Below are 26,741 nucleotides of genomic sequence, written 5' to 3'. Positions count from 1 at the left end.
ATCAGAAGTGCTGACTACAGGCGCTTGCCTGTCAGTTTTCTGTTCTCTCCTTTCCAAATGACAGCCTGTGAGGAGTGAAAGGTCCTCTCTAACACCCTATTAGACTACTAGAGTGTTGAAATGATAGACTGTGGATAATTGAGTTAAGTGACTGTACTGTTAGCCTTCATCTTGACTCCTTATTTTTTGTTTTGTTTATTTGCTTGCTTGGTTGGTTTTTTTGTTGTTTGGTTGTTGGTTTTTTTTTTTTTTTTTTTTTTTTGAGACATGGTCTTGTATGTTGTTTTGGCTGGCCTGAAACTCACTCTGTAGCCCAAGCTGGCCTCACACTAGAGGCAATCATCCTGCCTTAGCCTTCCCAGTGCTAAGATTACAAGCATGAACCACAACATCTAGTAACCTAATTGCTTTTCTAATATGGCGACTAAAAAATATAAAGGTACATGTAAAGTTCAGAGAGCATTTCCATTGGGCAGCTGCAGATGAGTACAGGGGTTTTGGCTAATGGGATGTGGCTAGCACCAGATCAGTCTACCTGAAGGTGGTTGATTAGGAACCCCCACCACCTACCTTCTGAATACCCTAGGGCTGTCTCAGAACATTCTGCAAAACTTGGGTCTTGTCGTGTAGAGACTTTTGATACATACAACTGAAAATGAACTCAGTTAATGTCAGTAAAACTGGAAATCCCTGGTTTTACCAAAGATCACTCTGGCTTAAAGCAAGTAGGCTTTAGGCTTCCCCTTTCATAAGGCTGACTGTCTGTAAGCTGGCCCCTGGTGGCCCCATGACAGCCTCATGACAGGCCTAGGCAACTCCCAGTTCACCTACCAACTGTCAGCAGTCCCAGTAGGACAATGGCTTTTGCTGACTCGGACCCACTCCCGACCCAAGCATAAGGTGAGAAGAATATGCTGGACTGTGCACCAGGAAAGCTGAGCCCACCTCTGCAAAGGACACCCTGGGTGGGGAGGCCTCCTTGGTTCATACTTGACCTATTCCAGGGCAGGGTGCCTGTGCTGGAAGAGGCAGGAATGCCAGAAGGGGAGAAAAGTCCTGAGGTGCCCCCTACATGGCAGATAAGGACAGCCTCAGCAGCACAGGATCCTCCATGCTAGTCTCTTCTCCTCTGCAAACCCCTCCCTTTGCTCTCTATAGCTGCCTTTGCCAGGCTGATCATGTCTGAATCTGCAACCTGTGCTTATGTATGTCTGGCTTACCTAGGATAACATGGCTCCCAGCTCCAGGCTTGGCACTGTCTGGCTGTCTAAGATTGTCTCTAGTTTAAATTCTTTAAGGATTGCCACTGACTTTGGACTGGTTGATCATGGTCCTGATCATGGTTATATTATAACATGTCCAGAGGGCATGTTCTAAATAAGCCCCTTTCCCTGAGAGGCTACCATTATAGAACAGGGGATGGGTTCCCAAAACTAGTGTAGTGAACCTACTCACCTGCCAGTCACATTGACTTGCAAAAGACTCCATGCCCACTCCTGTCCTAAGGGTTACAGCCAGCATAAGAGGCTGGTTTGTGTAAAGGACAGCATAATTAGAGTGTGTATGAGATTAGATAATGGTCACAAGAATGAGAGTGGACAAGGACCAAAAAGGACCATTGCAGAGCAAAATACTCATGGTCATCGGAGGTAGGTGTGGGCTGGAAGTATGGGCAGCTTCATGGGCCTAGTGCCGGGGTGGCTTTCCATGGCTTTCTCTGGAACAGAGAAGGACAAACACAACCCAAGTTAAAATAAGATTTGGTCCAAGCCAGGCAGAGGTGGCGCATGTTAGTCCCAGCACTCAGGAGGGAGAAGCAGGTGGATCTCTGAGTTCAAGACCAGCCTAGTCTACGGAGTGGGTGCCAAGATACCCAGGGCTACACAGAGAAACCCTGTCTCAAAAAAGAAAGGAAGGAAGGAAAGAAGGAAAGAAAGGAAGGAAGGAAGAAAAAGGAAGGAAGGAAGGAAAGACGGACCTCCAACTCTTCTAGGTATGTCCAACCTGCAGCCACATACAGCAAGGATAGCCATAAATTGGGCCCAACACAAGAATCATGAACTCAGCCGGGCGGTGGTGGCGCACGCCTTTAATCCCAGCACTCGGGAGGCAGAGCCAGGCGGATCTCTGTGAGTTCGAGGCCAGCCTGGGCTACCAAGTGAGTTCCAGGAAAGGCGCAAAGCTACACAAGAGAAACCCTGTCTCGAAAAACCAAAAAAAAAAAAAAAAAAAAAAAGAATCATGAACTTAGTTAAAACATATTTTTGTGATTTTTTGTGACTGATTGCAGTTCTCAAACATGAACTTTTTAGAAGACAACAATGTATCACAAAGACAAAAATTGTACATGCCCACATCTGTTAATGTCATAACTCCACCCAGGGTTATAAATACAACTCTAGTTACATCCTATGAACTATCAGTCTCAGTCTCACGATTTCAGGTTTTGGTTTTGCAAGCTGATTGTTAAGGATCCATCCCGATAACTTACAAGCCTACTAATATCTAATTAGTTATCTAATATCTCCGTGCATCTGTCATCTTGGTGTGTGTAAAGTACAAGGTGCCTTCATGACCATCCCAAAGTGAGAACTCTAGACCTAAACCTCTCACAAGTTCTCAGGTTGATTCCACCCACCTGTGCTATCACAAGTTGACCTTGAGGGAAGCACGCTTGTAGCATACAGCCATGGGGGCAGGACACTGGAAGCTGCCTGGTCTAGACTCCCAACACCACCCTGTGCATCCTCATCCTTGTCTTGTTTTGCTGCTTGCCATCCCTTCACTGTGATGAACCATAGCTGGGAGTTGACTGCATGCCCTCCCTCCAATGAGAGTTTGCCATAGTTGATCCAAAGCACAGTTTACATCTCAAAGGGAGTGAGAGTTTATTCTGAACCAAATCTGAGTGATCACGGCCTAGAAACATGGGTTCAGGTTTCCTTGAATAACATTCCATGTGGAAGTGAATTAAGGTCATACTCATGAGATTCAGATGGTCATGAATTTGGAGAAATACAATTCCACCCAGACAGTATAGCCTACAACTTGTTCATCTGTCATCTGGTGGCCACTTGGACTGGCCATAGCCCTTGATGGTTGGGATCAGACTGCCATGGACACTCATGTAGTCTTGGAGCATGGGTTTTCAGTTCTGTGAGGTACACTGAGCCAGGCTGCCAGGCCATGTGGTGACTCTAGGCTCGGCTTTCTGAGGAACCTCACCACTTGCTTTTGAAATCTAAATTTGCATAACAGCTTTATGCTGAAAATAGATGTGTATTCTTAGACACCAAGACTCTAGGAGCACACAGGGCTTGATCTCAGCTGATGAGGAAGGCAAACACAGATATATTCCTGGTGGTGGTCAAACTGATATAGAGGTGAAAGCCAGCAAATTTCTCATAAGTCCTGGAGCAGCTCACAGAAGCTTCCAGGCTTTGGGTAAACTCTATGGCTCTTCCTTGTAACAAAAGAACCATTTGTTGAAAGGGTTCATTCCTCATCTCTTTGATCTTCCCTGCAGATGGGCTGGGGTGACCTGGGTGTGTATGGAGAGCCTTCCAGAGAGACCCCAAATTTGGACCAGATGGCTGCAGAAGGGATGCTTTTCCCAAACTTCTATTCTGCCAACCCTTTGTGCTCACCATGTAAGTTGCTGCTGCCCTTTGCCCTGTACCCAGTTAGCCAGCAGAGTCTGCCGCATCTGCCCCTCCCACCCTAATCTAGGTAAACAGCCTCTTCTCAGGTGTCAGGAAGGCTGCAGGTGGAATGAGTACTTTATTGCTATCATGCTGGCCCCTGACTCTGAGCCCTGAGTCACAATATTGAGGGCAATAGCGTGCCCTCGATATTGCTATCTGCCTCCCAGCAGGCAGGGGTCACTCTGCACCAGGGGAGGGCTGCTGTCGGTCTCCTAGAACTGTCACACTGCCCTCAGAGTACTGTCTGTACTTCCTGGTCACAGGACATGGGTGTAGTGGAGAGGCAGTGAGGCCATCCATGTCCTCGTCCCAAGGAATGTCACTCGTACTACATTGGTGTTTACAGAAGTGCTGACCTTAAGTAAGAACAGCAGATGGGGCAAGTGGTCAGTAGGAGGCAGGCCATATGGGTCTACAGTCTGGTGGCTGTCCCTGAGTCTAGAGACTGAGCATAAGAACAGAGCTGAGTAGCAGAACCTGCTATATAAACCTCCATCGTCAACAGGCTGTTGGGCCATCTCCCAGTGCCTGACTTCTGCAACGCAGAGACTGGAGGGGATTGAAACCCAACAGTTCAGTGTCAGCCTGATGCATTCATGACAGACACCTCCCAGGAACTGTGAACGCAGGAGGCACTGCAGAGCTGGCTGAAGGTCCTACCTGGATTTGTGTCACAGTGTCTGTTTTTATCCTTCTATGCAGCCAGGGCAGCCCTGCTCACAGGACGGCTGCCCATCCGCAATGGCTTCTACACATCCAACGCGCATGCAAGGAATGGTATGCCCCCCCAAATCCCCACCCCCACCCCCATAACCCTGTAGGTACCTCTATCTAGATTAGGGAAAGCTGGTGTCCTAGGCCTTAGTATGAGAGGATTGGGGTCTGGAACGGTAAATAAAGGCCACCTAAGGCAGAACTGAGTACCACAGTGCAGCCTGTCACAAGTTTCCTCCCTGAATTGGCCCACTGAGAACCAAGCTGGGCCTGGGGCACCTCAGGTACACCACACAGCATTCGCTCATCACCCTTGGCCTGCTCCTGGGGCACTGCCTGGCATGGCTCCTATTCCACTGGGAAAGCCATGAGGTTTCAGGTCAGAGCAGGGAATGTTCTAGAAACAAGCTCAAGAGCTTGGATGGTTTCTCTAAGGATAGGGTCCCAGATGAGATGAGATTTCAAGTGGCTTTGAAGAAAAGGAGTATGGGAGGAACCAGGATCATAGCCTACAGGGAACAGCATGATATCAAATGCCAAACTAGACAGGTGGGGGTGAGGGGCAGCATTCCACCATCCCCACCATGTTGGTACTAACTTGGAGAGTACCTGGGATAACATGGGAAGTGTCTCTAGCCTGACCACAGTTCTGCCTGTCCATCTTGATGGGGCAGTGTGTGTATCCATTACAGAGATGTGATATTTCTAATGCAGTGTTGTTCTTCCAGCTTACACACCTCAGGAGATCATGGGTGGCATCCCTAACTCAGAGCACCTCCTGCCTGAGCTCCTGAAGAAGGCAGGCTACACCAACAAGATTGTGGGCAAGTGGTGAGTGCAATGATACAGCGCACGGGGCCTTTGGGCCAGGATGCCCCACAGCGGGTGAGAGACAGAGACGCCATGCAGGCAGCGCTCAGTGAAGAGTTTTACTTGGTGGGGGGAAGAGACAGGGAAAGGGAAAGAGAGAGATGGGGAGAGAGAGAAACGGGGGAGAGGGGGTGCGCACCTTATGGGAATAGAGGCGGTGGAGGAGGAGTTTTCTCCTAAAGTAGGCTTTACGTCAAGACGAGCAGAGTGAGTCCCCAAGGGGTGGGCCAGAATGCCGACATTCTCCTGTTTTGATTACTATAAAAAGGCGAGTTATGGAGAGCAAGTGGGGGAATAAAGGTGCCGAAGTCTTGAAACTGCTTCCTGCTGATTTTAGAGTGAGGTGGGAAGGGGAAGTTGGGAGGCAGGGTCACACAAGGCAGGAGGTGTGAGTGAAGAAGCATTTAGTTGGCTGTCATCATGGAGATCTCAGGCATGGGGATCTCAGGCATCTGTTCCTTGAGGGAGCTGAGAAGGCAGGTTGCTAGGAGAAAAAAAATAGTTATCATTGTTGGGCAGGTGCCCACTTGAGCTTGGAGAGGTGGTACCAGCAGTGAACTGAGGGATGACGTGCTCTTTAGGAGTATGTGAACCATCACATCTGTTGTTCCCTTGAGGTGGGGGTGCATCCGTCCCTGTTGGTGGCCTCAGTTGGTGGTTGGCATCCTCAGAGCTGGTGCAGGGGCTGGTGTATCTGGAGAGCCCCTGAGGGTTGGTCTTGGCATAAATCTGGTAGGAGGGTGGACCCATGCAGGAAGGAACCTGTAAGTGTGTAAAACAACTGGAACAGATTTACATCTTAGTGTCATAGCAAAAGGCTATGGCTTTGGGTTAAAAGGTATGAACATTTTTAAGGCCTGGTTTCAGTCCAATGAAACACATTCTTAAACCTATAACCAGAGGAAATTTACTGAATGGAAGTGTTTGAGTGAGTGAAGGAGGAGGGAGGCTTCCCTAAACATCATCAGACCGCTTTCCTATCTTCATATAAACAAACCAGGATATACTGAGAACAGTCAATAGTTAAAAAGTTACATTGAAATTTGTTCTATGAGTTTTTCTAATCTGGTAACAAGGTAAATTGTGTCTAGAACTAGTAGTAGCCCTAGGAGAGGGGACCTGTGAATTTTACATAGAGAATTGAGAAGGCAGCTGAAGCGAAGCCTGGTCATCAAATGGAATCAGAGATCCGAGAACGATAAATCATATCTGAGTGCAGACCAAGCAGCTTTTGAATCTATTTAAAAAATGACAGGGACCAGTCCTCACCCAGCCAGCCATATCCAGGTCTCCACCATTGGAGGCGGAAGTATCAGAACAGCATCAGTCTTTGGCCACCAGGCCCATAAGGTGGGAGTTTTTCCCGTGGAAGAGGGACATAGGGAAGACCGACTTTAATTTGTCTAGGCAAAAGGAGTGCAGTCAGTTCTCCGATGTCCTGCTGTTTGTCCACAGTCTGGACTGGGTCCTAGTGGCAGGTGTCACATTGGGGCATCTTGCCCAGAGGTCAGCATTGCCATAATCCATGAGACATCATGGTGCCTCATAATCTTCTTTGGAGACCTTGGGTCACTGTTAGGATCTGAGAGTCTCTGTCTAATATAATAAGCTTTTTGATCAACATTTTAAATGCCGTATTCTGCAGATCTCTGAGCATTTGAGGACTGCCTGTCTATTAAGTATGAATGGCTATCAGCTAGTATTCCCCAAGTCTCCAATATCTTAGCAGCTTTCACAAGGCTAGGACTTATTGTCTCCTGAGAAGGCAAAGAAGAGAGATAGGAGAAAGATCCCAGAGCCAAATGGTAACAGGACAAAAGGGATTTGTGAGTCAGGGTGTGACCCAACTCCAAGTAAAGGACTCTCTCGGGGGACCAGAAACTCTGTCACAGGATATACATCTTGCCTAACAAATATCTTATTTATCAAACATATGCCATCATTTATTTAAATTTTCTAGAGGTGTAAATCTCTAAGTTAATCTGAACAGATAAATTTAGCAAGGACAAGGAGGCTTACATTTCTAAGCCTGACTAGACCTTGAGTAAGGAGAGACATTTTTTAAGCCATTGGCAGCGATGTCTGCATCTATTACCATTTTTAAGGCCCTGTAGTTCTGATCTTTGAGTATAGCCAGATTATAATCCTGAATGATTTATATAGAAATAATTATTTATTTTTTATATATATCTTATTTTTTTTATTGTGCATTTGTTTTTTTGCCATGGGTGTGGGGATCCCCTGAAACTGGAGTTATAGACAGGTGTGAGCTGCCATGTGGGTGCTGGAAGTTGAACTCAGGTCCTCTGGAAGAAGAGTCAGTGCTCTTAACCCCTGAGCCATCTCTCCAGCCCAAAATAATTATTTCTTAAGGTCATATAATACCTCTTTGGTTCTGTATAAAGAAGGTCAAGTGTTTTATCCTATTGCAGAATTATTTTAGTTAATAAATCTATCAATATTTGGTCTAGTTTCCTGGTATATCAATGGGCATTAGGTAGCCAATTTGTCCCTATGCCAGGGGTTTTTCTTTGACTTGGCCCTTTAGCTGTTTTTTTTTGTTTTTTTGTTTTTTGTTTTTTTTGAGGGGGGTGCGGGGACAGGGATGATGCTCTTCTATAGCTGCTTCAAACTGAAACGGGGCGCAGATGGTCAGAGTCCAGGGAGGCTGAAAGGCCAGTCAAAGATAAGGAGGGAACCCTGGCAATGGGGTATTTATCGGAAGTATGTGGTCATCTGACCTGGCTGTAGAGATGGAACAATTGTGTTTGGTTGGACTGGTCCACATCGTATCAGCCTTCAGCCAAGTCTAGAGCTCATGGTCCTTTGGAGCAGGTTGCAGTCAGCCATTGACACTTGGATGTGTCTGCCAGCCAAGTGGAAACCTGCTGAAGCAGACAGACCAGAGACAGAAGAACTTATTTGGAGCCTTTGGCCCATGGTCTTAGTAATTATGAAAGGGAGACCAGGAGAAAGAAAAATACCATCCTCAGGAATAGACAGATGAGGAAAACTCCCTTATCTGGAGCAGGAATCTGAAAAACAGCAGTGGACTCATACCTATAAGTTTATATTTGGAAGACAACCAAGAAAATCCCAAATCCTGAGTTTGTGACCCAAACTGCATCAGAACTCTATTAATGTTAAAATCTGAAATTTTAAAATCTTAATATATAGAAGGGGAAAGTAATCTGAAGCATTTAAATAATTTATTTATGTTGAGAGACCTAGTAGCTTTAGGGAAAGTAAGGCTAGATTTTTTTTTTATCTATAAAATGAGCTGACAAGTTGGCCATATCGCCAGCATGCAGCTCCACTGATGCCCAAGAGCCCTGGAGGGTGGCCACAGAAGAACGAAAGCCAGGCTGCAACTAGACCTGTGGAGTACATTGACTCGAGTTGGAGCTTTTTATTTCCACCCCCCTACAAATGGCTCAAGTGCCAGGCACCCAGCCAATGCTTGAGCCACTGACAGAAAATGACTTTTTGCTGTCCTTAGTAAAGATGGTGGTGAGGTCATATGACCTGTTCCTCTTTGACCTTAGCCAAGATAGTGCCTACCTGACTATGTGATTGCCCTTATCAAATATGGTGACAGAGCATATGACCTGTCTGTCTTTGACCTTAGTCAAGATGGTGTCTGCCTGACCATGTGGCCACCCTCTGGCACCTGACCACGTGTTCACATGGGTTTTCTTTTTTTTTTTTCCCCAAGACTGAACAGATAAGGAACAGATAAATTGAAGCATTTAAAAGTCAGTTAGAGCCAGGCGGTGGTGGCGCATGCCTTTAATCCCAGCACTTGGGAGGCAGAGCCAGGTGGATCTCTGTGAGTTCAAGGCCAGCCTGGTCTACAGAGTGAGATCAAGGACAGGCACCAAAACTACACAGAGAAACCCTGTGTCGAAAAAAACAAACAACAACAACAACAAAAAGTCAGTCAGAAACATATTTATGTGGCCACCTCCGAAGCCTCGGTAGTGGTGGCAAAGGGAAGGGGGACCCTCGGAGGGGGGAGGGGCTTGGCTCCAAGTGGTGGTGGCAGGAGGAGGGAGAAGAGTGGGAAACGGAACAGAGACAGACAGCATGAGGTGGTTTGAGAGCAAAAGTGTGAGGGTGACAGGGCCAGGCAGCTGCAGGAAAGGGCGGTGCCAGGGTCTGCAGGGGAACAAATGGGTGAGACCCTGGCAACAGAGTTATTCAAGAGAGAGCAAAGAGGCTGGGGGTGAAATTACAGAGGAGAGGGATGAGGGGCAGTTTTAAAGGTGCACATGTCCTGGAAAGGGACCTGGCGACAGGTGATGATGTCACTGATGGAGGAGCCTGAGGGAGCGGGCAGTAAGGAAGGAGCTGGGATAGGAGAGGAGGCGCATTTTCCAGAGTGAGGAACAAGGTCCAACAGACTGACCTCCGGCGTCCCAGAGGGTCAGCGAGGACCAGTGATGGCTCAAAATAGCCAGGGGACTGTCATCCAAAGGCTATGGGCCACCAAGTGAGTGGGCACAAGCTGTCGCCACATGCTGTCGCATAGAAACGGGCTGGAGGGCTGAAAGCCCGAGAAGTGTGGTGCCCGGACCCGGTCTTGAACAGGGCCAAGAGGCGAGAGACCATAGTCAAGAAGACGAATCCTTACTCATGGAAAACGGCCAGAAGGAAAGGGGGGAATCTTACCAATAGGGTGAAGAGTCCCAGGGGTCGTCCAGTTGGAAGTTGGAAAAGTGATGGTGTTAGACGATACAGGGTCCCAGCGTTTGTTGGATTGCCTGCGTATAAGAGGAAACACCAGGGGAAACCAGCCAAGTCACACAGCATCAGTGTAATGACATGGGGGGGTGGGCGGCTGGGCCAAGGCGCTCCACGGCCGGTGAGAGACAGAGACTCCATGCAAGCAGCGCTCAGCCAAGAGTTTTATTTGGTGGGGGAAAGAGATGGGGAGAGGGAAAGAAAGATGTGGGGGAGGGGTGCACAACTCATGGGAATAGAGAGAAGGGGGAGGACTGCAGGGTGGGTCCCCAAGGGGTGGGCCAGAATGCCAACAGTGTCATTGCCTCAGCCTTCCACATGCTGAGATTATAGCTGTGTGCCATCTATAATCTTTTCAGGGGGCTTTTTTTTCCCCACCTGCCTCTGCCTCCCTGAGTGCTGGGATTAAAGTCATGCTCCACCACCACCCAGCATCTGCAGGGAACTTTTACGAATTTGGTGTTTCAGGCACACACATAGTACACAGACACGCATGCAGAGAAAACACCCATGAACATAAAATAAAAATAAATACGTCTTTTTTAAATATAAAAAAAGAACTTGGTGTTTAAAGTCAGGAGCTTGATAACTGTAGTGGTGGAGGCAGAGACAGTCAGATCTCTGTGAGTTTGAGGTCAGCCTGGTCTACAGAGCAAGCTCCAAGATAGTCAAAGTGAGACCCTGCTATGGATATCACTCTATATAAATAAAACACTAATGGCCAGTGACCAGGCAGGAAGTATAGGCGGGACAAAGAGAGAGGAGAATTGGGGAAACAGGAAGAAGGAGGGAGAGACACTGCAGCCACCGCCAGGACAAGCAGCATGTAAAGATGCCGGTAAGCCACCAGCCATGTGGCAAGGTATAGATTTATAGAAATGGGTTAATTTAAGATATAAGAACAGTTAGCAAAAAGCCTGCCACAGCCATACAGTTTGTATGCAATATAAGTCTCTGTGTTTACTTGGTTGGGTCTGAGCGGCTGTGGGACTGGCGGGTGATAAAGATTTGTTCTGACTGTGGGCAAGGCAGGAAAACTCTAGCTACAAATGGCGCCCAACGGCTCGAGTTTCCACCTTAAACCTGAGAATATTTAATAACCAATTCTAAACAGAGCCAAAACCAGGTTCCTGCTTCTTGTCTCATACGGGCAGCTAGACACCACAAAACGCAGGTTTGAACACTGGCGGGTTCCTGGTGTGCGTTTGACCAACAGTATGGCGGAAATGAGGTGTCTGCCAGTGGCACATTATGCTGTGTGGTAGATTTAGTCTTTACTAGTATTAAAAAAAAAAAAAAAAGAGGTTTCTGGGCTACACCCTGCTTTGATAAGAAGCATAGACCCACTATTTCTGAGAATTGATGGCTCCCAGAGCTGGCAGAAAACGTACCACCGCCATGTTGGGAAGCTGAAGTGGATGGAGCCATCAACCACAGCGCTGTTTCAGGCTTAAAAGGCTACAGTTTAAAGCAATAAGTTCGCAATAAGACTGGTCTACAGAACAAGCTCCAGGATAGTCAAAGTGAGACCCTGTCTCAAATAAAATTAAATTAAAAAATCGAAATCTAAAGTCCAGCAGGAGGTCGAGACACCAGCATCCAGCAAAGCTGTCACAGCATGATACTGAACAAGCACTCAATCGTCCCCATCCTCCCCCCTTCCCGCCATACTTTCTGCCCTCTCTGACCCACCCATGTCCGTGGCCACAGTAAAATGTCACCAAGTGAGCCAATCACATTCTTGCATACAGATGAGACAGTGTGCTAGTCACCAGAGGGCTTCTGTCTAGTGACAAACTTTATCATAAGTCACAAAGAAGCGCTAGGTAGGAGCAGGGGAGCCGCAGGTGGCTGAGTGTGAGACGGACAATCACGTCCATAGCTGCTTCTGTCGCTTCGCTGCTGCTGCTGGCCTCTTGCACTGACGTCCATCTCTTTTACTCCTGCAGCATCCCATGATCCCCCAATGGAGCTCTCCCCAGCCTAAAGCCAAGCAGCAGGTCCCTTCCCTCAGAAAGCCTTCCCCTTTTTTCTGTTCTCTGATCCTCACTGCTCATGGCCCCCGCACATGGCTCCCCTTGGGGATGGTTTCTCTGAGTCTGTTACTGGTCACAGGGTGGGAAACCTGATACTAGGAAATCTAGGCAACCTAGAGCTGCCTGAGAAACACTTGTCACTTTGCAAGCAAAAAATGAAACCTGGCCATAACCAGGGGGTGGTGGCAGAGAAGAGCCAAGGGACAAGCATGGGTCCCTCCTCACCTGCACAGTCCCCAAGCAGGTGGCAAGGAGTCCAGGGAACCTTGGCAGAGGCAGGCGAGAAAGAGCCGGGGGCCCCACAGTAACCAGAGATGCCTGTGTCTTGCCTGACAGTTCTGCCAGGTCCACAGCTTCCTGCTGTCAGGACTGAAGGGGCCAGAGCTGAACAGGAATCAGGTTTCCACAGAGCCACTGATTTTCCTGTGTGACTTCTGATAGGAAAGAGGTGACCAAGAGGAACAGCTCTGATAGACTCTGAGAGAGGCACCGTGGTGGGACCAGGCTCTCAGAGGCTGGAGGCAGATCTTCGGTTGCTCTTCTATGAGCAGGGTTTAGTCCGGTGCTGCTGACAGCCAGTACTGCCCTGCGTCCTTTATGCAGACCTCAGCACTGAGGGTCTAGATTTCATCTCCCCGACCAAGTCCGGCATGGACTGCAAGTAGACTGCATAATCTGCCAGCAGCCAAATGTGGGTGAATGAGGCTAGAACACAAATCTCAGGAGACCGCCGCCGCCCACTCTCCAGTCCTGTTCACCTGCTGGTTGGTACCAACCACTGTTAGGACCAAGTGTACAGAATTGTAGCTGTGTTCAGGCAGGGCACTGGTCAAGCTTCTCCTACACAGAGACTATAAAATGCTGGACATGGACACAAGGGTCCTCCCATCTGCCGTGCAATATTCAGAAAGGACCAGGATCTTGTCGTGGGCCTGAGAGCAGGTTCAACATGGAGGATGCAGTGCAGACTGGCTTAAGGATCTGAGATGTCACTGTACCATAGCGGTGCACTCGGCCCTAAAGGGGTAATCACAGACTGAGAGTGTGGAGGTCAGAGGGTAGCTCTAAAAGTTCATTGTGTAGCCATCAGGCACACCAAGCACCGCAGAGCCAACCATGCTGTGCCAGTCTCCCCTGCAAGAGAGGAAACTGGTCCTAGATAGATGCTCTTCTCCGAAGAGCAGGTAGAGTAGTTGTTGACCAGCCAGTTATCCCCCAAGACTTCTCTGCTGCCCTTTAACCCTACCTGACATGGAGTGGTAACCTTGGATCTGCACACTCTGTACCTGGATGAAAGGTCAAGGTGGAGCCTCCTTGAAGATAGCCTATCCCCAGTACGGATGCTGTGTTAAAGCTGTACCTGAAAAAGGCTTTCTGCAGGTGTGCCTGTACAACACAGATAAACAGGTCTGTGTCCCAGGCTAGATGATAATGTACATATGGCTTAGTTTGGAGTTAGTGGTAGTCTAACATGTGCTCTGAAGAGCAGGTAGGAGCTGGAGTCCCCAGGAAGGACAGACTCTGCTTCCAGGATACCTCAAGACTGCTGACCCACTGATGCTTGGTGTTGGAGTTGGGATCGTGGCACCTCTCAGCAGCCTTCCTGTGGTTATTAGCGGATGGAGGGAATGTGATTAAGTGTCCCTGAAAGAAAAGGAGGCTGGATGGGAGAACATGGGGTACCTACCTGGCATTGAGGGGCGCGGATCACAAAGGGATCCTGCAGCTTTGCCTAAGGCCCTTACCTGTGAAACTTTCCTCTGTGGACCCCTCTCATCTCTAGGTCTCCACATAGCTTGCACTATTACCAGAGCAGGCCTACTGCCGTGTTCTTTTTGTTCACTCCAATATCAGTCCTGCCCCAGGCTCTGAGGATGAGGGGACAGTCCTAAGCACTGAATCATCTTCCCACCCAGCCACCTTCCAGGTGTTTTTCCTTGGCTGGGATAATACTCTGACATTTGTGTTAACAGATGGAGCAGTGACAGCCCTTGGAGTGTCCCTGAGGGTAAAGAAAGGCAGGAGGAAGCTGCTGAGTCTAGAGGTAGTTGAAATGGGCATTTGTATCCAGCTGCTTTCAAGGCATTTGGGAGACTTCTCTCCAGGCACTATCCTTCAGGGTTTCTTTCCAGATCCTGAGGGACGCCTAAACCCTCTTCTGTGTCTCGTTGTGCCCAGATGCCATTGGCTGTGCTGGGACACCCTCAGCTGTGCCTGGAGGCCCTTGGCTTTGTCAGGACACTCTCTGCTCGCTGAAATGCCCTCAGTTATGCTTGGATGCCCTTGGATATGCCTGGAGCTCTGGGGAGGACAGATGGGTTCCTGGGCTCCCTCTTGAAGTGAGGTCTTGACCTTCTGTATTTGGTGTCTCTAGACCCCGGGGTGCTAGAAGGCTGGCAGGTTAGCAATCGTGATGGTGGTGGATTGTTGTTGATCAAAACATTGGAGTGTCCCCAGTGAGGGGGTCTCTGAAGTGTCTTGGTTCCTGTTCCTAGGCATCTAGGTCACAGACCCCAGTTCCACCCCCTGAAACATGGATTTGATGAGTGGTTTGGATCCCCCAACTGTCACTTTGGACCTTACGACAACAAGGTCAAGCCCAACATCCCTGTGTACAGGGACTGGGAGATGGTCGGCAGGTAACAGAGCCCCTTCCCTTCCCTCCTGCCCCATCCCTGTGGCCTGCCTTCACCCCCGCCCTTCGTCTCGAGTGCCTGCCCAGGAACAGGGCTGATGTTCTTGAACTACCAGCTGGCATCTGGTCCCCTGGGTGCTGAGGGTGAGAACTCTGCCTCTGAAGCAGTTTTGCCCAGGACCTCAAGAGTCTCACCTGAGGCCATCTCTCACCTTTCCAGAGTCATAGATTTCTTTCAGACATGTAACTCAAAGGTCCTCCTACATCCAAGGAGTGCTCATAGCTTACATTTGGGAGGGGGCGTCCAGTGGGGTAACTGTCATCCTCAGGCACTTAGTTGGCCTATTAGCTGCACACAAGAGAGGAGCCTGTGGGGCTAGATTGATGTGAGAGTCACTCCAGGGACTGCCCATTGTCACCACAGAAAGAGGTCTGCTCTGGAGGAGAGACCACCTGGACCAGGCCTTGGAGGGGTGCCTCAGCTTATAGCTCTGGTGTCAAGGACCTGACTCATCTTTCTTGAATTTTGATTGGTTAATTTTTCTTTCCTTCCTCATTTTTTCCTTGGGTGGAAGTTCTTATATCAGCAAACCTAAAGGTTGAGCCAAACATTGCCCTTTTAAAAATGAGTGCTTTATATCTGCAGTAGGCTGTTCAAGGGCCCTTGGTATACTCAGAGACAGTCATCCCTGCAGCAGGCAATAGAACATCTTCACCTCTCTAAAAGAAGCCTCTGGGAGCTGGGAGGACGGCTGAGCCAATAGAGTGTTGGCCTCACAAACGTGGGAACCTTAGTCTAGTCCTTGGTGCTAGTGTAGGAAGCTGGGCAGGATGGCATCCTTTGTAATCCCAGTGCTGGGGAGGCTGAGGCAGGGGGCTCCCTGGGACTCACTGACCCGCCAGTCTAATTGGTGCGTTCAAACCAGTAAGAGACTCTGGCCCAGCATGGTGGCGCACCCCTTTAATCTTAGCACTTTGGACACAAAAGCAGGCAGATCTCTATGAGTTTAAGGCCAGCCTGGCCTGGTCTACATAGCCTAGCCAGAGCTACACAGTAAGACCCTGTCTCAAAAGAAAAAAATCAGCAATAAGACACACACACATACACACACACACACACACACAGAGAGAGAGAGAGAGAGAGAGAGAGAGAGAGAGAGAGAGAGAGAGAGAGCGACATCTCAAAGGAGATTGTCCTCGCTCCTCTACATATGTGTGCACCCTCTGTGTGCACACCTGCACTTACGTGTGTACCTGTACACACATGCATTTATTTTTAAAGCCTATGTCCTCAGCTACACCTTTGGGCCTTGTCTGATCTCTACAGAACACACACACACACCCATCTTTTCTATACTCCTCTTACATTCTGGGGCCATCAGAGCCTTGTTGCCTCAGACAGGATCTTCACCTAAGCAAGCTTCCCTCGGAACATTTCAGCCTTTGCAGTGAAATTGAGGAAGGGGCTTTCTTGACTAAATTCGGATTTTTGTTTTTTGTTTCCAGATTTTATGAAGAATTCCCAATTAACCTGAAGACCGGGGAAGCTAACCTCACCCAGCTCTACTTACAGGTAAGGCTGAGTGGGCTGGTCAAGGCAAGGAGGCAGGAGGAAGCTGGGGAGGCAGGGGGATGAAGTGACCTGAAGCAGAGGATAATGGAGGCCTTTCCCACAGGAAGCTCTGGACTTCATCAGGACACAGCATGCAAGGCAGAGCCCCTTCTTCCTCTACTGGGCCATCGACGCCACTCATGCACCAGTTTATGCCTCAAGACCTTTCTTGGGTACCAGCCTTCGAGGGCGGTAAGTCATAAGTTCCACTGGGGCCTTCAGTTACACTCAGTGTCATTGGGTGGGTGCTCTGAGCCATTATGGGAAGTCCAAAGCAGCTGGGATGTTTTTCAGTGGTGAAAATTGCTTAGCATACATGAGGCCATTGAACCCTAGGGGGTTCAATCCCCAGTACCATAAAAGAAACAAAGATACAAAACATTCATCTTTATCCTCCTCCAGCCCAGGATCAGTGATGAAAAGAAAGTCGTGTTGATTATATCTGCTTTGTTTGCAATGAACCATTTGAACCTGAGCTGGAACTTCCCTTTGAGAAGCAGCCAGCTGCCCCACTGGTCATCTCTGAAGTGATAAGATTAGTATTTGGGTCACATTAATGCCCTTGGCTGCCTGATAGAATGTCATCTTCCCCTGCAGGTATGGTGATGCTGTTCGGGAAATAGATGACAGTGTTGGGAAAATCCTGAGCCTTCTGCAGAACTTGGGCATCAGTAAGAACACATTTGTCTTCTTCACATCTGATAACGGTGCAGCCCTCGTTTCTGCTCCCAAAGAAGGCAAGTTCTGCTTCCTGTCCCCTGGCCCCAGGTCATGACTAGAAGGTGGCTTACAGACAGAAGCCTCCCAAAATAGAGAACCTAGCAGCAAGGTCTTGACCCTGCTGACTCAGGCCTGGCCTGGGTTCACATGAATTTGAATCCTCTGAGAGAGAGGAACAGGCAAGTGTCAGGGGGAGGAGATGCTCTCTCAAGACAGTCCCTACCTGAAAGAAGCCAGTTTCCAGCAGACTCAGGCTCCAGGAGATTTTGGCAGCCAGGACTTTGGCAGGATACCTGGTGGTGCTGGGGTAGAGCTTGTTTGGCTGCTATAGAGGTGGCAGGAAAACCTCCTCAGTCTTGGAAACCATCCAGTGAGTGAGCCTGGGACAGTCACTCTTGGTGCTGCAGGGGCTCAACTATTAATATGAGGCTACCTGTCAAGGCCGAGGGCCCAGTAATCTCCTCAGCCTGTACTGTCCTGAGGCAGTCTGGGCTCTGATACCTCCAGTGTTTCAGGCAGTCCTATACCGAGTGTCCTGGGGGCTTCCTGGTTTCAGGTGAAGAAACCCAGTACAACCATCGTAAACCAAAGAAAAGCTGGTTTGGCAATAGAAAAGACCACCAAGTCTAGCCAGGCTGACCTGGAGGCTCTTGATGCCCTGCACCGTGACCCACGATGACCTTAGTTCTCATACAAGCTCTCCACATACATCTCAGAGAAAAGAGCAGGACTCCCTCACCTCTCAGCAGATACCCAGAGCTCAGCTGCTACCTATTTGGCCAACTCTCAGCGATAGAAGGTGCTAGGCAGAGGGAAATGGTATTATTTCTAACAATTACCTTAAGATCTTGGCAGCTTAAGGTTGGAGAGCAAGAACCTTCTTGCACCTAAGGTAGCAGATGGTGGCCATAAAGAAGGTGAAGAAAGTTCCTGGAGTCTGTCAAGTCTAGGCTCCAACTTGTTACAGAAAGTGGAAAAATACATGCTGGGAAAGTGGACTCTGAACATAACCAGACAAGGCAAAGTGAAGTTGGTTATCCTCGCCAACAACTGGCTAGCTTTGAGGAAATCTGAAATAGAATACTATGCATTGTTGACCAAAACTGGTATCCACCACTATAGTGGCAATAATATTGAGTTGGACACAGTGTGCAGAAAATACTACAGAGTATGCGTGCTGGCTATCACTGACCAGTGATTCTAATATTACTAGAGTCACTCTGGAGCAGACTGATGAAAACTCTGGCTATCACTGACCAGTGATTCTAATATTATTAGAGGCATTCTGGAACAGACTGATGAAAACTGAACCAGGAAAGTTGTTCTTGAATGAATAAAACTTGTCAGAACTTGTTTGTTTTTGTTTTTTTAAGATTTATTTATTTATTATGTATACAGTGTTCTGCCTGCACATATCCCTGCAGGCCAGAAGAGGGCACCAGATCTCATTACAGATGGTTGTGAGCCACCATGTGGTTGCTGGGAATTGAACTCAGGACCTTTGGAAGAACAAACAGTGCTCTTTACCTCTGAGCCATCTCTCCAGCCCTTTTTATTTTATTTATTTATTTATTTATTTATTTATTTATTTTATTTTATTTTATTTTATTTTTCGAGACAGGGTTTCTCTGTAGCTTTGGAGCCTGTCCTGGACTAGCTCTGTAGACCAGGCTGGCCTCAAACTCACAGAGATCCTCCTGCCTCTGCCTCCCGAGTGCTGGGATTACAGGCATGTACCACCACCGCCCGGCATCAGAGGTTGTTTTTAAAACATAAAAAAAAAAAAAAAAAAAAAAAACCTTAAAATAAAAACCCACATTCCCATACCTAATTTAAGAAGTAGAAATAGATCTGGGCAGTGCTGGCACACACACCTTTAGTCCCAGCACTCAGGAGGCAGAGGCAGGTGCCCAGCCTGGTCTACAGAGTGAGTTCCAGGACAGCCAGGGCTACACAGAGAAACTCTGTCTTGGAAAACCAAAAAAAAAGTAGAATATGGTCACCCTCAGGTATCCTCCCCAGACACAACTTTCTTGCTTCCTACCATCTCTTCTTAACGGTATCCGTGCCTGTTTCTCATTGGTGCTATTAACCTGGTGAGGGGTGAAAAGAGCTGCAGCTGGGACTTCTGGCTTGAGTTCTGTTCACACTGCTATGTCTGCTGCATATGGAGAAGTAGGTTTCCATGGGAGCTACAGAGCACAGTGACTGCCATTTCCATGGATGAGTCTTGTGTGACTTTTCACTGGGAAAACACTTTGTTTCTCCCTACCTTTGTGTCTTGGGGCCTGAGGTAGAATCTCAGCAGCTCATGCTATGGCATCTGTCCTCATGGAACAGGCCCACCCAGCTCCAAGACCCTTGGAATTCATCCTTGTGTCTAGGATAAAGATGTGAAAGGACTTTGCCCTACCAGATTCCCACAGGCTTATTCAGGGGCTAATCTCTTCAAAATCTAGCTGTGTGCCCTACCCCCCTACAGATGGTGTAAGGACAAGAGGGAATCTGGGAGAGGCTGCATTTTATGTAGGATCCACCCATTACATGATGCCGGTGAATATTAGCATCTAATAACACTGACTGAAAAACATCAGGGTCTATGGCTGTGATAGGAACGGGCTTCTATGACTGCTTTCTATTCCTGAGCAGTGACTCCTAGTAGGCTGGTGGCTCCTAGTGAGGCAAGAATTTTCTGTTCTCTCTGGAAAGCTATAGCCAGAGCATCTTAGCTGTCTGGGTCAGAACCACCCAGGTTTTCTGATTTGTATCTGCAACCTGACCTCCTCCTCCTGGTCTTTTGTCCCTGTGATGACCTCAGGACTCAAATGTGCCTAACCAGGAGTTCAGAAGTCAGGATAAGCCACTTGTCAGCAGGGGTGCTGTGTGTCCCTCATTCCCCAGAGGATCTGAGCCCTGAGATCTTGAGGCTGATAGGTGGTGACTCTCATCCCCAGGTGGCAGCAATGGTCCCTTCCTGTGTGGGAAGCAGACTACATTTGAAGGTGGGATGAGGGAACCTGCGATCGCTTGGTGGCCAGGGCACATTGCTGCAGGCCAGGTGAGTCAGCATTCCACACTGAAGCTTTATCTCCTGCAAGGTCTCTGGGGGCACTGGTGCCAGATGATAAAGAGTCTTTTGTAGTCAATTGACTGCCCATGTTCTGTGGACTTACACCAGGGACAGCTGCAGCCCTCCATGGGACCCTGGTACCTTTGTGACAAAGACCAGAGGTGGGGCCTCAAGTGGGTGAGTGTGTATCTTGCCCCAGTCTGGCCACCTTCATGTCACGCAGCACCCTCACCTCCAGCTCTGGCCCCAGGTAGGCCACCCCTTGTTTAAGAATCCACTGCAGAACTTGTAGTCACCACGCTAAGTGCTTGCTGCTGAGATTAACGTTCATGTCACTGTTCCTCAGCTGACCTCTTCCTCAAGCGATCTTGGAGACAGTGCCTCCCTTTGGGTTCCTCAATTCACCCTGCAGTGGGAGCCTCCATATTCTTAGGAGTGGACAGAATAGCTGATTTTAGCAAATACTGGCTTGCATAGAGAGTACAGGCCAATCTCCTGCTAGAGACCAGACGATGCACATCCTTAATCCCACCCACTGTCTTATTTGCCTATTGCTGTGTGATATCCTATAGCACAGAGTTCAGGGATTGTGATACAGATGTCCCTCATGGCTACCATCCTTCCAGACACGGTCTTTATGCTTCCTCTATTGCACATGTTAGGAAAGTGAGGCCCAGAGAGGTCACCTGTCCAGTCTGCCAGCTCCTACGGCAGACCTGGTGACAACCCCCAGGTGTCCAGCCATGAGACTTACCCTCAGTATCTAGCTTCTAAACCTAGACCTGCTTGAGCCTCCGCCCCTCACTAACCTCTGCCTGGGGCCTCTTGACATGAGACTTCCAGGCCACACTAACCCCAGAGCCTCACCGGTTGGTGGATCTCAGGGTTTGTTGAACAGGCCTGCCTGTCATCTGGCCAGCTCCCTCTGTAGAACAGAGTGCCCGTGGCAGTAAACACATCGTATGTAGAAGACACATGGCTACTGGGATACTAATGGCCGCTCAGACTGGCCGTGACCCTCTGACCCTCAGGAGAGGGACCTAGCCCACAACTGCACCAACCCTTCCTTTCCTCAGCTGTCACTCCCAGCTCTCGTGTCGTCATCGGGGAATGGGAGACATGTGAGGTTTTCCTGGGAAGGGACACTTGGCATGGCCTCGGTTTCCCCATGAGGAGCCATTTCCAATCCTAGGTTAGACCCCACCCCCACCTGGCACGGGCACAGCTCAGAGGGACAGGAAAGAGAACACTGGAGCTGCCTGTGGCCCAGGGCGCCTAACCTCTGTGCGTGTGGCCACTGGGTCGGAGCATCTGCTTCCACAGCTGTTCCTGACAGATGCCCTCCGGAGGCTCGACACTGGGGTCAAAGACACACAGCCTTGCCCTCTGAGGAGAGAAAGAGCTCCAGAGCTCCAGAGCGGCGGCTTTCTTTCACTGTGCTTCCCACAAGACAACAAACTGGAATGGAATCACGTGGAATTCAGGCTGTGCTCTGTAATAACTTTAAACACCCCGACATTCATCTGCCCTGCAGCAGACACAGCCTTCCTGTTGCCGCACCTGGCAGTGGTGGTATAATTGCAGCCTTCGATCCCGTTTCATGGCGAAGAAGCTGACAGCACCCTCCTGCTGTTCAGTACAGTACCCCAAACAGCCCGCGTGTGCTCAGCTGCAGGCACGGCGGAGCTGTCAGGTCCCCTCCTTTCAGTCACCTCAGCCATGGGACATGCTCCCTTCCCTTATTTATCCCTAATGATGAAAGTTTCTGGATTCCCCCTCCCCATCACCCCCCCCCCCTTTTTGGAGGGAAATGCGTAGCAGGGACCATGAACCACTCAGAAGGCTCTGTTCCCTGCAAAGGCTTCAGAAGGCCTCGGTTGTTCCCCTGCTGCCGTAGGTAGGGAGACCCTGGCTCCTGTAAGAATGTTCCCAAGCAGGCTCTACAGAAGCGCGTCCATGTCAGACAGGGACCTTGTTGCATGGTAACAGTCGTGTCTGTCAGATTTCGGAAAGAGACGAGAGTCTGAGCGACCTCCACAGATGGGACTTTTATTTCAAGCGGTGAAGGACAGCCGTGTTCCTGTGGGGAAGGAGGGGTCTGCGTGGGGTGGGCGCACTGGTTGTGGGGTTTGGGAATGAGGAACTAGGTGCTCCGGCAGAGAGAACATGCAGATTGCAAGGCTCTCTCCTGCATTGTTTGTCCAGACAAGGCCATTTTGTCTTTAGAAACCGCCCCCACCCCCGAGCTATCAGGATGTGGGTGATACGTGACTGAGTCAGGCAAGGCAGGAAGGACGGGAGTTTCGACATAGAGGTAGAGGATTTCAGCAAGCCTTAGGGGGACAGGAGGTTCCGTGGTCAGGGTCCGGCCGAGTTTGTTGGAGGTTTATTCAGTGTCTGCAGCTGGCATGATTGAATGAGGGCCAAGCAAGGAGTGATAAGGCCAGTGCCGTCTAAACTGAACTCGGGCTGAGGTCCGGACTGGCTGCTAGGGAGTCATGTCTTCCTCGAGGACCACAGACACCCTCTTCCAGAGACTGTGCTCATCGAACGCTGGCCTTCCCAGGCCACAGAGGTCAAGAAAAAGACATGCACACTGCCTCTCTCCAGCACAGCAGCACTTAGAGGGTATTGGGGAGTGGGTGAGCCCGTGAAGGAGATCAGTGTTACCAAAGAGGCAGAGCCACAGAAGACCCCCCAGCCACTTACTGACTGGGGCTGCCCTTGAACATGAGCAGAAAACAGTCACGCACGCTTCCCACAGGGCTAATACATCCACAGATGAACAGTAGTGGACCCGGCAAGTGCCCCTGCCTCTCTTGGAACGTCTCACTGGGTGGGGCAGGAGCAGCACCATTTGGGTTGGTTCTTCCCCACCTGGCTTCCTTGCTACTTCTGGGACAATCCTGACCTTTTCTCTTTCGGTGTACAAAGCTCATAGTAGCTTTCAGGTGTCAAGTGTTAAAATGAGCGTTGCCTACTCTCTCAGGGCAGCTGAGCCTTGAAAGGAGGGACCCTTGTGTTTCTCTGTAAAGAGCCAGGAAGAGATGCTAGCATTCTGGGTCTAACTATGACAGCTGCTCCATGTGTAGCAGAAGTGGAGCATGAATGTGGCCTGACTCTGGGGTCAGATATGCAGTCTAAGTCCCATCTACCACCTACCATCCCTATGACTCCACTCAACCCTGGCTGTGACCCCCCTCCCCATGGCATGTGGCAAATACGTACAAGTTGGAGCATGTGTGCACATCTGTAGACCCAGAGGAGAATCGGGTGCTCATCACCCCAGGCTCCAGCCCCCAAACACAATCAGCTCAGGATGTCTCAAGGAGTACTACATCCGTTTCAGGTCAGCCACCAGCTGGGAAGCATCATGGACCTCTTTACCACCAGCCTGTCCCTTGCAGGCCTGAAGCCACCCAGTGACAGGGTAATCGACGGACTTGACCTACTCCCCAGCATGCTTCAGGGCCGCACCATGGACAGGTTGGTGCTGGACAACATCTGTTTCCGTCCCAGTCCTCCCTCCCTTGCCCTGCTCCTCTTGGTGGGGCCCAGCGCTGCTCACAGGCTATAACTTCCTCATTGGCTAGCTATGACCCATATGGAAGGAAGCAGGAGTATAGATGCGGGAACAGAGGGAGACAAGATGGTATGGGGAACCTTGTAGCTATGGAGTATGTACCTGGGGAGGAGACCAGCCTGGGCCCATTGGGGCACTGAGAAGCCCTGACTCTTAGGAAAACATCTTAAGGCTTTAGAGGTAAGGGGTGTCCTAGCATGTATGTAGGCTTCTCCCAGGCCCAGACCCATCTGATTTCCAAGAAGAGGGATCTCATTATCACCAGCTCAACTCCTTTGCCAGCCCAACCTCCTGGGCCTGGCTTTGCCTTATCAAAGGCCAGGGACAAGCAGGGAATGACTTGGGCCAATCCCTATAGCCTTGTTGACTACCATACACACAGGGCTAAGTGGGACCCCAGGACCTCATGAATGCTAGGAGAGCATTCTACTGAGCCACACACCCCTGTCCCCTCCTGCTTTTTATACTATGTAGCCTTAGTACATCTTTAAAGTATTAGCCAACACCTGCCTGGAGGCATGGGCAGCTCACCACTCCAGAAGCCCCACACGTGAATACAAGGACTTGATCATGATTCTTTCTCTCCTCAACACAACAGGCCCATATTTTATTACCGTGGCAACACACTGATGGCAGTCACTCTTGGCCAGTACAAGGCCCACTTCTGGACTTGGACCAACTCCTGGGAGGAGTTCAGACAGGTACCGGCCCCTGAGTACAAGCCCTGGGAGGGGCACCACTGGAAGATCCCTGGAAAACTGATCTGACCACTTCTAAGCTACCATCAGGGGAGGTACTGTGGCCCTGCAGCCTCCCTCCCTCCCTCATGTGGCCCCGTGGGCCCTGCCCATTCTCAGTTTGCATGTACAGATGGCCAGAGGTAAAGGCTGGGCACACTTCCTTCTCCCCTGTGTGATATGGGCTCCCTGGGACACGCTAGGGGCATGAGTGGTGTCCAACAGAGAAAGAAGGTGGGGGACAGACAACTACTCTCTCCTGGCGTGTCCTGCCTGCACAGGAGGTCTTCAGAGAGCACGAGGTCCAGGTTCAGGCAGAGGGCCTCACTATCTACCATGCCCCTAACTAAGCTTCTCCTTAGCACCCCCTTTCTTGCTCCTTCCAAGGCAGGCAGCATCAGTGGTGGCCTGCCCAGGTCCAGATGCTAATGCCCACAAATGGAGGCATCAGTATCTACATCCTGGTGCCTGCTCAAGGTCTGAAGGTAAAGTGCCACACCACATATAACCCATGTGGGGCTGCCATAGTTCCTGTGTCCTGCAAGGTACTGGTCCTACCTCCTCCATCCCCTCAGGCTCTGCAAGGTTCTTAAACACATGAAAACCTACTAATGTGCCTTAATAGGGAAGAAAATTACTTAATGAAAAACCCAAATACTAGAACATTCTGAACCAACAAGGAAGCAAACTATAAATGTCTCTGCTCAGGAGGCTCCAGCTAGGCAAGGCTTTGGGCTGGGCAGTATGCCAGGCTGGGCTGGGTATGTGTGGGCAGGTGAACAGCATATACCCAGGTGGACATGTGGCCATAACTCAAAGGCACAATCCCCAGTGCCTTGTTTAGAAGTTTGGGACAGCCTAGGACAGTGTCCAAAACCCATGTTTCGCCCATCCCCTTTCTGACCCACACTGCTTGAGGGCCATCCTAACCATTGGCCCGCCATGCCATCAAAGACTATTCTAGTTAGGGTTTGTATTGCTGTGATGAAACACCAGGAGGCAAGTTGGGGAGGAAAAGGTATGTTTGGCTCACACTTCCTCACTGTAGTCCATTATTGAAGGAAGTCAGGGCAGGAACCTGGAGGTAGGAGCCGATGCACAGGCCATGGAGAGGTGCCGCTTACTGGCTTGCTCCCCATGGCTTGTTCAGTCTGTTTTCTTATAGAACCCAGGACCACCAGCCCAGGGATGGCACCGCCCACAGTGGTCTGAGCCCTCCTCCGTTAATCACATCTTATGGAAGCATTGTCTCAGTTGAGAGTCCCTCTTCTCAGATGACTAGCTTGTTCCAACAAGCTGACAAAACTGTCCGGCGCAAGCAGCCAGTATCCTAGAGACCTGTTTCCCGGGTGCTCATGGACACCCCCGGTCCCTGTAACCCCGGAGTGCCTTTGGAATTCCCTCAGGGCTCTGAGGCTACAGGGAATAGAGCGTTAGGGTTGCCACACATGCCCTTGTACACTCCTCAGGGTTTTTTCCTGGGATACCCATCGTTGGCTCCTTGGGAGTCTGGGTAGTTTAAAAGTCAGAAGGAAGAAATCCCCTCTCATGCCTGTGTGGCTCTCTCTCTGGATCCCTGCAGGGCCACACGGGGATAAGGTGGCTACTCTGCCACTTTGGTCTCCTTAAGGCAGGGTCCAGAGAATCCCATCTTTGCTTCTACCAGACTAGGCCCCACCCAAGAAGGCATACACCAAATCCTCTCAGCACCTTTGAATGTCTGGAAGATTCTCCAGGCAGAATTCATATCTACATGGCATGGTGGGTATGAGTTGGTCCTGACTTGAACACATTTACTCTAAAGGCCAGGCCTGAGGGTATTATAGCCTGCATAATCTACTCCAGGTCACTTGAGAGGCTAGCCTGTTCCACTCCCTACTTGGGCCTAGGACCAGTGGAACCCAGGATTCCTTAGTGTGACTATTCCATACAGACTGATAGGCAGGTCCTCAGTGCAGTACCAAGTAGGCCCCATCCTTTGGTGGAGGCTTTAACATCCCTTCCTCGAAACCCAGTGCTAGAAACCAGCCAGGCCTGGTGGGAGGTGAGGAGAAAATACAGAGATGGACAAGGGTGCCAGACTCATTAGGAGCAGGGGTTTTTGTTGTTGTTGTTTTTCTGAGACAGGGTTTCTCTGAGTAGCCCTAGCAGTCCTGGAACTCACTCTGTGACCACAGTGACCTCAAACTCAGAGATCTGCTTGCCTCTGCTTCCCTCCCAAGGGCTAGGATTAAAGGCGTGTGCTACCACCACCCAGACCTTTTTTTTTTTTTTTAATCAGTTGACTTTTTTTACTTAATTAAACTGCAGCTGTCCT

The 26,741-nt window shown here is 49.7% G+C and overlaps 1 protein-coding gene across 4 annotated transcripts in view; it reads left to right on the top strand.

The window, feature by feature from the left end:
• Positions 1–26,741, top strand: part of Galns (galactosamine (N-acetyl)-6-sulfatase) — a 34,524-nt gene that overhangs the window by 1,592 nt on the left and 6,191 nt on the right. For 2 of the 4 annotated variants that reach the window (XR_003735750.2, XM_028880855.2), the window contains exons 2-11: positions 3,527–3,650; positions 4,407–4,481; positions 5,147–5,249; positions 14,563–14,706; positions 16,209–16,275; positions 16,379–16,506; positions 16,912–17,051; positions 19,989–20,092; positions 23,454–23,590; positions 24,286–24,388. Coding sequence is in view for 3 of the 4 variants with exons in the window: in XM_028880855.2 (XP_028736688.1) it covers positions 3,527–3,650; positions 4,407–4,481; positions 5,147–5,249; positions 14,563–14,706; positions 16,209–16,275; positions 16,379–16,506; positions 16,912–17,051; positions 19,989–20,092; positions 23,454–23,590; positions 24,286–24,388 (1,125 nt within the window). In the remaining variant the exon portion in view is untranslated. Of the gene's footprint in view, positions 1–3,526; positions 3,651–4,406; positions 4,482–5,146; positions 5,250–14,562; positions 14,707–16,208; positions 16,276–16,378; positions 16,507–16,911; positions 17,052–19,988; positions 20,093–23,453; positions 23,591–24,285; positions 24,481–26,741 lie in introns of all 4 variants that reach the window. The other 2 variants (XM_028880857.2, XM_028880856.2) reach the window with 2 other exon arrangements.

The sequence above is a fragment of the Peromyscus leucopus genome, chromosome 5, assembly GCF_004664715.2.
Source record: "Peromyscus leucopus breed LL Stock chromosome 5, UCI_PerLeu_2.1, whole genome shotgun sequence".
Classification (NCBI taxonomy): Eukaryota; Metazoa; Chordata; class Mammalia; order Rodentia; family Cricetidae; genus Peromyscus; species Peromyscus leucopus.
This window is presented reverse-complemented; position numbering and strand designations above follow the sequence as displayed.